Source organism: Salvelinus namaycush, chromosome 5 (assembly GCF_016432855.1).
Source record: "Salvelinus namaycush isolate Seneca chromosome 5, SaNama_1.0, whole genome shotgun sequence".
NCBI lineage: Eukaryota > Metazoa > Chordata > Actinopteri > Salmoniformes > Salmonidae > Salvelinus > Salvelinus namaycush.
The window spans coordinates 67816459-67827524 of NC_052311.1; the positions used below are offsets into that span (position 1 = coordinate 67816459).

At 44.3% G+C, this 11066-nt stretch overlaps 1 protein-coding gene across 1 annotated transcript; it reads left to right on the forward strand.

Annotated features, from left to right (window-relative positions):
• The first annotated feature begins 596 nt into the window (after positions 1-596).
• On the forward strand, positions 597-10339 carry LOC120048812 (SH2 domain-containing adapter protein E-like). Its single transcript, XM_038995052.1, has 6 exons — positions 597-1677; positions 4563-4689; positions 5713-5961; positions 6486-6810; positions 8858-8977; positions 9417-10339. Exons 1-6 carry the CDS (start codon positions 1225-1227, stop codon positions 9607-9609), a joined length of 1467 nt encoding a protein of 488 aa, XP_038850980.1. The 5' UTR covers positions 597-1224; the 3' UTR covers positions 9610-10339.
• The last annotated feature ends 727 nt before the right edge of the window (positions 10340-11066 follow it).

The following is an 11066-nucleotide window of genomic DNA, read 5'->3' on the forward strand; positions in this document are numbered from 1 at the left end:
ATCACAACTTGTGGCATGAATCAGTTTGCGCTCCTCAAATTCCAACCGTCCCATACCAAACCGACCAGTGTCTAGGCCGGGGAAAGGGTAACCGTTCCACTTGATCTACCAGATCCCCTGCAGAGGGCGCCTTTAGCACACATTATGACAGATTATTGGCAATTAGGACAGAGGCCTAGGGGACAGTTTGTTCTACTAATTTGAATCAACCACTGAAATGACCATTCGACTCTTTTCCCTATAGAAAATTCTCAACACAAATTACATATTTTCTTATTTTGGAAAAATATTTGTTCTCACTTATTGTGGTGCCAAAACCTGTGAATTCAAGCAGTGTTCATATTTTTGGATGACATTTTAATTGCAGCCTATTGTGTTGCACACACCAATTTCAAACAATGTAGGTTAATATTGACTATGTTGATTAATAAATATTGACTATGTTGTAATACGGCTGTGATGACAACTTTTTTTTTTTATCATCAATTGAGAAATGCGTTGCCAAAACTGCCGTCTCCTCCCTGTTAGTGAATAATAACCTACTATAGGCGTTCTTTGACCATTGTGTTGTAGGCTAGTCCACCACCACACCCACTTCCCAACTCCACCAAACTCTTTCCCTCACACACGCACTTCTCTCTCCAGCACTCAGCTTTGACAGCCCGCTCCATACATCAGTCGCTCCGGGAATGGGATCATCATTAGTGAGTGCGAAGAAAAACTTCCAGTTCTTCCGATTCTACGCTCTCCAAAGACTACTCTTCAAACTGCGGGGATAGCTTCGAGATAAAGCGATAGCGACTGTTAGAAATATATATTACAGCGTTACAAGTTGATGAAAGGAGAGGTAACTTTACGCACTGTGGAACGACAAAGAGAAGTGGGTCAAGCGACAAATGGGGTACAGTTAAAATTATATGAGAACATTTACTACTGAATTTATGGGGTAGAAATCATTATTAATAATTTTTTAAAATAAATTAACATCACAAAGGGGCTCATTCGGATAAGATATCAGGCGCGCGGCGCGTAAACGTGGGCCTATGTGGTCGTGGATGAATGTGCTTGGAAAGTTTTATGTAGGCTAACCAACTATTCTCTGTGTCTCGATTGCGGATGATTTATAAACATTAAGACTAAGTAGGCCTAAGTGAGTGTGTTATATTAGGATAAGTTTGGAGCCAAAGCTAGAAACCAAAAAACTGCCACTGATCGTAACCAGCAATGGCAAAGTGGTTTAGTTCCGCCATCAATCTGAAGAACGGGACCGAACGGGTCCGCTCTGCCTCGGAGTCCGGCCCTCAACCACGAACCAGACACGGGTTAACACCGGGGACCAGTCTGAAGGGGAACCGGGTCAAGGAAAGTGCTGGAGGGATGGGCTCTATACTGACCGGAAGAAACCGGAAAAACTCGGCCATCGAACTGGGTCGGAACGGCTCGGGTACTGGCGGGATCTGGGACAGTCTCATCCCTGGGAAGAGTAGGAAGAATTCCAAGCTCGAGGTGGGGGCATCTGAGGAGCATCGGCCCACCAGGACATCCAGTTTGGCGCATGCGTGCATCAGCAGGATGATCAAGGTGGACAAACAGGACAAGGGTCCCAAACATAGCGGTACAGGTGAACAGGTGGGATCCGAAAACGAGAGGGGGAAGGTGGACATCAAAACAACGATGGTGAGTGGCGCAGAATTGGTACTGACATCTTTGTCAACAAAGTCTTAGATTGAACAAACAAAAATGAAAAAGGCATTTAGTAGTAACAATATATGCTATAATGCTATAATTAGCCCTACAGTGTTATTAGGCTTACTGTAATTCACATTTGATCCTGTTGTTTATTGTCATATATGTATGGAAGCATATGGAAGCTCGTTCCCGCCACCCAAGTTATGAGATAGTAAGTCATAATTACGTAATAGCATGTGGTGTATGGCCAATATACCATGGTGAACTGTAGTATGGTCTGATATACTACGGCTTTCAGCCAATCAGCATTCAGCATTCAGGACTCGAACCAACAGGTTTATAAAAGGAAATAATGCACGCCCTAGAATGCCCTTCAAGCCAATCAGAAACATGTATTTGACATGGTATAACTCATGTTGGACTATGTTTGAGCTGCTTTTGAAAGCAAAAGTCGAATTGAAAACATGATTGACATTGTTTATTTAGATTTTCATAATGGCTATGATGGGAATGGTATCTATTTAGTAAACTTGCTAGCTACTTCAGTGGATGTTGAACACATTTCTAGCAGTAAATGTGTTAAATTATAGCCATGGTATGAAAGGGATAATCAACTCGGGGCTCTATATGTTCTCTGGAAAATAATGTAACTCCGTCGTGGAACGCTAGTGCGTCGTGGAACACACCTTCCACGTTGTTCATTATTTTCCATACAACGCATAGCCCCACGTTGATTATCCCTTACATACGTAACGTAAGTCATAATTATGAGATAGTAAATCCGAATAATGAGATACTAAGTCATAATTATGAGGTAGTCGTTCATTATTATGAGATATGTAAGTTATAATTATGAGATAATAATTCTGGATCATGGACATTGAATAGTCCTGCAGGTCACGACCCCTTTTAAAAGGGAAATCTGTGATTCAAACATTAACAAAGGTACTCCCCGCCACTTAATAATTGGTAAACAGCTGAGGAATGGGGCATGTGAAATGTAACCACTCTTAAATACATAGACGCAAGGACTCTCACACACAGATGTAGGATCTTCATTTGATCCTGTTTGCTACAGCAGGAATAGAATCCTGCAGCAACAGGAAATGTGAATTATTATGTGGATTATAATTCATGGCCATTTTTTGTAGGGGTTGATACATTTTTCATTATGGCAAATCAAGTCTGATATTTTAAAGTGGAAATTACAAACTTTAGAAGCCTTTTTAATCCTCAAATAGACTACAAGTTTGCCATTCCTGCTGTGCAGGAAAATTCAAAGCAACAAAATTTACCAAATTAAGATCCTACATCTGTATGGATGCAAGAACTGACCATCCGTGTTTTGAACCTATACAGTGTTTGTTTACAATTACGTTGTTTACAAACAATGGAGAAACACAAGTTTATATTTTTGGTTCTGATGGGGTAAGACCATTGCTCATGAGGAATTTCTAAGTTACATTCTTCAAGAATCAATGGCTATATATTAGTAATTAATTAATTGAATTAAACAGGCACCAACTCACAACAACAAAACTCTTCAGTCCATTAATTTGGAACGATATCACCACAAACTCTCTCTCTCTCTCTCTCTCTCTCTCTCTCTCTCTCTCTCTCTCTCTCTCTCTCTCTCTCTCTCTCTCTCACACACACACACACACACACACACACACACACACACATACACACACACACACACACACACACAAAATCTGTGATTCACGTAATACAGATCGCCTAAACGTATCTCCTAATAATGACTTACTATCTCAGAATTCTGACTTAGTATCTCCTAATAATGACTTACTATCTCAGAATTCTGACTTAGTATCTCCTAATAATGACTTACTATCTCAGAATTCTGACTTAGTATCTCCTAATAATGACTTACTATCTCAGAATTCTGACTTAGTATCTCCTAATAATGACTTACTATCTCAGAATTCTGACTTAGTATCTCCTAATAATGACTTACTATCTCAGAATTCTGACTTAGTATCGCAATATTATTACTTACTATCTCATAGTCAGATTTTTTTTAAATTAGGTGGCGGAAACGAGCTTCCATACATATATGTATGCACTGATATAAAGAAAGAACTGTAGCTCGGAGAGTTGTGATCAGTCTCTCTCTCCCACCTCAGCCTTTGTCTCTACTTCTCCCTCCCCCTCCTGTCTCTCTTTCCTCACCACACAATGCACTGTGCTTTTATAACCCGCTGCATTCATGCCACTGTACAAAAAACACACAATGAGACCTAACCTCATTCCCCAGTCTGTCTTCCTGTCTTCCTGTGTCCCTTCCCCTCCTTTTCCCCTAACTGCTGTCACATACATACACACAGACACACACACACAGACAGACACACGCAAACACACACACACACACACACACACACACACACACACACACACACACACACACACACACACACACACACACACACACACACACACACACACACACACACACACACACACACACACACACACACGATACCTCTTTCTCCTCCTATATTTCTTCCCCCAGTGAAGGCTATGTCTGAGGCATCACCTAACACTGTTGTGACTGTAGCTCTCCCACTGGTAGCTCAGATCACTGTGGCTCCGCTTTGATGAAGATCATACAGGCAGTCAGACAGACACGTAAACACTGAACACACAGAGCCATGGGAGGGAAGACACACACAGAGCACAGAGCAGGGGAGATTCCCCAAGAAACTCCCAGATCGACAAGGGGACATTTCCATACCAACTAGACTGTTACAGGTTAATTACATAGGTTATTGCAGTTACTCTGGCAGAAGGCCTACAGTATAGTACTGTGAAGGTTAGGTAGAGTATTTAACAACTTCTCTCCCGCTGTGTAGCTGATTATTTTGGAGGACTATGCTGACCCGTTTGACGCAGAGAAAACGAGGGAGCAGAGGGAGGCGGAGAGGGAGGGAGAGAACGATGGATACATGGAGCCCTATGACGCCCAGGTTATCATCACAGGTCAGTAAGGTCAGGGGTCAGATCTTGTCCTGGAGAGCTACAGGGAGTCCAGGCTTTTGTTCCAGCACAGCGCTGATACACACTGGCTCAGTTAATCAACTAATCACCGAGACCTTGATTAGTGGGATCAGGGCTGGAGTTAGTGCTGGGCTGGAACAAAAGCCTGCACTCCCTGCAGCTCTCCAGAATCAAGGTTGTAGACTGCTGCTGTAAAAAGGTTTTTAAAGGATCGGACTAGAACGAGACCCTCCGCTCTCTCTCCCCTGACTTCCTCCCTACTGGCGGTTGCTATGGGAATGGTGTTGTGCTGCGACAATGGGTGCAGCTTCCTCTTGGATTTCCTGTCTCCTGCCTCTGTTTCCATTCTCTGGAAAGGAAGTTACCTCCAGTTTCTTCCCCCCACCCCTTCCATTTTACTTTACTTTTGTGTGAAAAGAACCAAAAGACCCCCACCTCCCATCCCCCTCCTCCTGGTCTCACCCAATCACTTCCCAGAATTCAGGAAGAGGTCCGTTCTGTCATCCAATCAGGCGCTGTGTTGACCTTTCTTCCCGTAGCTCCATTGTTTAGTCACACAATAGCCCAGACACACAGGCTACCTGTCGGCCTCCACAGACATGTCTGACCACATCACAAACTACGAAGCTTTGTGTTATACTCTTAGAAATAGGGGTTCCAAAAGGTTTCTTTGGCTGTCCCCATAGGCTGTCCCCATTGGTTCCAGGTAGAACCCTTCTTGATCCAGGCAGTACTATTTTGGGTTCCATGTAGAACCCTCTGTGTAAAAGGTTCTACCTGGAACCAAAAAGGGTTCTTCTAAGGGTTTTCCTATGGGGACAGCCGAATAACCCTTTTAGGTTCTAGATGGCATAGTTTTTTCTAACAGTCTACAACTGAACAATGGATCACAATCATGTCACATTAGCAGTAATGTTGCAATGGCAGAGTTGGGGGTTTGATATCCACATGGGCCAAACAGGCCTACCAAATAATGACCATGTTATTGTTCTTATGACTTTGTAGGTATTCGTAGGCGGGGCTCCAAGGACCTGCTGAAGGTGTGTGTGCTGCTTCCCAAGGGAGATGGAGAAGGGGGCAAGCCCGCACCCCCCCACATCTACGACACTCCCTACGAGGGGCTGCTTGAGACGGATGGGGAGGCAGGAGGGGTGTGGATCCCTGTGACACGGCCGGAGTCAGACCCTCGCCCCCCTGGAGAGTATGAACTACCCTGGGAGTGGAGGAAGGAGGACATCGTCAGAGCACTGACAGGTAGATAGATATATGTTTTCCAGAGGGAGGGAGGTAAAGGGAGGGAAGGAGGGAGGTAGAGGGAGGGAAGGAGAGGGAACATATTGGATACAACAATGATACACAAACATACACAGTTCTCTCTCAAATTCAAATTCAAATTCAAGCTGCTTTATTGGCATGAAAAACATTGTGTCAATATTGCCAAAGCAACAATGTATACAATATACATTGTAATACAATTAAAACAATGACAAACAATAATATAGAATGGCAGTAAATAATAATACAAAATTAAATATAAAAATAGTAACAATAAAATGGTAACAGTCAATAGTCGAATGTAATGTATGGTGTAATGCACCACTACCATCTCTCTCTCTCTCTCTCTCTCTCTCTCTCTCTCTCTCTCTCTCTCTCTCTCTCTCTCTCTCTCTCTCTCTCTCTCTCTCTCTCTCTCTCTCTCTCTCTCTCTCTCTCTCTCTCTCTCTCTCTCTCTCTCTCTCTCTCTCTCTCTCTCTCTCTCTCTCTCTCTCTCTCTCCAGCCCAGTTTAAGAAGGGAATGAGCAGTTTTCCCCCTAAAGAGGAAGCTCCTCCACCCATCAGACAGCAGACTCTCAGTCATCAGCAGACCCTCAGACAGAAGACCTGGAACAAGAAAATCCTCGTCCCCTCTCCCTCCTCCCCTACTTCCCCCATTCTCAAACTCTCTCCTCCCTCACCTCTCTCTCATTCCTCTCCCCCCTCTCCCACCTCTCACTCTTCTCCCACTCCCAAACATGCCCCATCCTCTTCTCCTCCCTCCACCACCTCCACACCCAACGCAGAGACAGCCAAAGTGGACCCCACCCTGCCCCTGGAGAAACAGAGGTAAGGGAAGAGAGAGGGATAAGGGAGAGGCTGGATGGGGGGGATTGAGATACACTATATATACAGCAGTATGTGGACACCCATTCAAATTAGTGGATTCGGCTATTTCAGCCACACCTGTTGCTGACAGCTGTATACATTTGAGCACAAAGCCATGCAATCTCCATATAGACAAACATTGGCAGTAGAATGTCTTACTCAGTTACTTTCAACGTGGCACTGTCATCAAATCAAATCTTATTGGTCACATACACATATTTAGCAGATGTTATTGGTCACATACACATATTTAGCAGATGTTATTGCAGGTGCAGTGAAATGCTGTGTTCCTAGCTCCAATAGTGCAGTAGCATCTAACACTTCACAACACACACAAATCTAAAAGTAAAGAATGGAATTAATAAATATATAAATATTAGGACGAGCAATGTCGGAGTGGCATTGACTAAAATACAATAGAATACAGTATATACATAAGTGATGAGTAAAGCAGTATGTCAACATTATTAAAGTGACCAGTGTTCCATTATTAAAGTGACCAGTGTTCCATTATTAAAGTGACCAGTGATTCCATGTCTACAGTATGTACATAGGGCAGCAGCCTCTAAGGTGCAGGGTTGAGTAACCAGGTGGTAACCGGCTAGTCATAGGATGCCACCTTTCCAACAAGTCAGTTTGTCAAATTTCTACCCTGCTAGAGCTGCCCCGGTCAACTGTAAGTGCTGTTATTGTGAAGTGGAAACGTCTAGGAGCAACAACGGCTCAGCCGTGAAGTGGTAGGCCATGCAAGCTGAAGTGCTGTAGCGCGTAACGCCTAAAAATCGTCTGTCCTCGGTTGCAACACTCACTACTGAGTTCCAAACTGCCTGTGGAAGCAACATCAGCACAAGAACGGTTTGTGGACTCTGGAGCAGTGGAAACGTGTTCTCTGTAGTGATGAATCACGCTTCACCATCTGTCAGTCCAACGGACTAATCTTGGTTTGGCGGATGCCAGGAGAACGCCACCTGCCCGAATGCATAGTGCCAACTGTAAAGTTTGGTGTTAGAGGAATAATGTTCTGGGGCTGTTTTTCATGGTTCGGGTTAGGCCCCTTAGTTCCAGTGAAAGGAAATCTTAACACTACAGCATACAATGACATTCTAGACGATTCTGTGCCAACTTTGTGGCAACAGTTTGGGGAAGGCCCTTTCCTGTTTCAGCATGACAATGCCCCTGTGCACAAAGCGAAGTCCATACAGAAATGGTTTGTCGAGATCCGTGTGGAAGAACTTGACTGGCCTGCACAGAGCCCTGACCTCAACCCCATCTAACACCTTTGGGATGAATTAGAACGGCAACTGCAAGCCAGGCCTAATTGCCCAACATCAGTGCCCGCCCTCGCTAATGCCTAATGCACACAGAGTGAGTCCATGCAACTTATTATGTGACTTGTTAAGCAGATTTTACTCCTGAATTTATTTAGGGTTGCCATTAAAAAAAAATGGAATACTTATTGACTCAAGACATTTCAGCTTTTAATTTTTTATTAATTTATTATGGGGTATTGTGGGTAGGCCAGTGACACAAAATATACATTTTATACATTTTAAATTCAGGCTGTAACACAACTAAATGTGGAAAAAGTCAAAGGGTGTGAATACCTTTTGAAGGCCCTGTATATTGTATATCGTCTTAGCATAATGCTGTAGCCTGTACTTACTCCTCAGCCTGAAGTGTCCATACTTGCGCCAGCGAATACTTTACTTTTCGGTGGTCGCTGACTGGTAAGATTCTTCAGGAGAGCGGTCATGTGTGCTAGCAAGGCAAAGGTCCTGGGTTCGAGCCTCGGTGTGAAGGAAGTGGTATTTGCTAAGCAAGCGTTCTCTATCTCTCCCTCCTACCCTCCTACAACTTCCCAACCCTCCCCATATTCCTCCCCCTAACCTTCAATATGACATTCATCCCCATCCATTCTACTGCTCAGAAGCTCTAAACATGGTATGTATGTTTGTTTCTCCCTCTCTTTCCCCTCATCCCTCTCTTCTCCCTCCTCCCCCTCCTCTAGCTGGTACCATGGCAGTGTGAGTCGCCAGCAGGCAGAGGCTCAGCTCCAGCGCTGCAGGGATGCCAGCTTCCTGGTTAGAGACAGTGAATCAGGGACCAGCAAATACTCCATCGCGCTCAAGTTAGTGTGTTTCTGTGTGTTACACTTCTCACTCTTCAGTGAGCACTCATCATTAACCACTTTACACACCACAGACATGGAGGGCGAGCAGCATGTGTTGGAATAACTAAGCCCCTAACCCTTTGCTACAGTACAGAGATCCAGACTGTATCCTCTAGTTATGTAGCTATAGCTCCGCATCCCCCCTGTTACTGAAGTATTATGGTCTCTCTCTCTCTCTCTCTCTCTCTCTCTCTCTCTCTCTCTCTCTCTCTCTCTCTCATTCTCTCTCTCTCTCTCTCTCTCTCTCTCTCTCTCTCTCTCTCTCTCTCTCTCTCTCTCTCTCTCTCTCTCTCTCTCTCTCTCTCTCTCTCTCTCTCTCTCTCTCTCTCTCTCTCTCTCTCTCTCTCTCTCTCTCTCTCTCTCTCTCTCTCTCTCTCTCTCTCTCTCTCTCTCTCAGGACCAGTCAGTGTTGTGTCCATATCATCGTGGCCCAGACTAAGGGCAGTAAGGGTCTGGGTTATACCCTGGACCAGAGTAGCTGTGTGTTCAACAGTATACCAGAGGTGGTGCATCACTACTGTACACACAGACTGCCCTTCACTGGAGCTGAACACATGACCTTGCAACACCCTGTCCCCAGGCCACACTGAACACACACACACACACACCACTGCAAAGGAGTAACAGGTCTCACCCAAACAGCCTGAGAGGTACAGTATCATCTTGAGTTTCTCCAATGCACAACCTAGTGGTCAAACCCTCACACTACATAGCACAGAGAATGTTTCAGGTGGGAATAATGTTCTATACTATATATTATGTCATGTTTCATGTGGACCCCAGAAAGAGTGGCTGATGCTTTGGCAGCGTCTAATGGGGAGCCTGATGAATTACAAATGCCAAATGTTCAGCTAGTTAGCCTAAGTACCTGTATGTGTCGTGTGCTCTGGGTAATATTAGGCCTCATTGATTTGATAGCTGTCTGTATTATCATCAGACACATACAGTATGGTGCCTGTTAGACAGCAGAATGATCTGTTTTGATGTGATGGTTTCTGCAATGACCCAGGCTTGTTACTGTAATATCCAAGGCTTGTTACTGTAATAGCCCAGGCTTGTTACTGTAGTATCCCAGGCTTGTTACTGTAATAGCCAAGGCACCAAAGCTTGGAATTGTAATATCCCAGGCTTGTTAATGTAATAGCCCAGGCTTGTTATTGTAATAACCCAGGCTTGTTACTGTAATAACCCAGGCTTGTTACTGCAATTACCCAGGATCTTTACTGTAATAACCCAGGCTTGTTACTGTAATAACCCAGACTTGTTGTACAATGCATGAAATACTGTAATGTTGACTGGAATAAAGTGAATGTGCATTTAGTTTCTTCTGTTTTTTAGATAAAGGTAATTTAATAATTATGACACAGACACACACACAAACACACACACACATGCACACATGTGCACACACACGTGCACACACACACACACACACACACACAGACACACACACACGTACGCACACACATACACACACACGCACACACATACACAGACACAGACACACACACACACACACAAGCACACAGACGTGCGCGCACACACAGATCAGAACAGAAACACATATGACTTGGGTGATGAGAGTGAGAAGCTAACTACAGGATGTGTGAGCTGAGCTCCTCTTTAACCGCAGAGCCATTGACCTGGGTAGTAAATCAATTAGAGTTAGACACTACACAGGAACATACACAGAGAGAGAGAGAGAGAGAGAGAGAGAGAGAGAGAGAGAGAGAGAGAGAGAAACACACACTTACAAATGTACAGGCACACCTCACGTTTACACCATGCACACATAAGTTGAGTACACACAAAACCACTCTCATTTTTAAAAAGCCACAAACAATCTCTTTTTGAAAATAATAGGCTTCATCACACGTGGCTACCAGACGAGCTAAAGGACTTCTATGCGTGCTTCGAGGCAAGCAACACTGAAGCATGCATGAGAGCACCAGCTGTTCCGTACAACAGTGTGATCACGATCTCTTTAGCTGATGTGAGTAAGACCTTTAACAGGTCCACATTCACAAGGCCGCAGGGCCAGACGGAT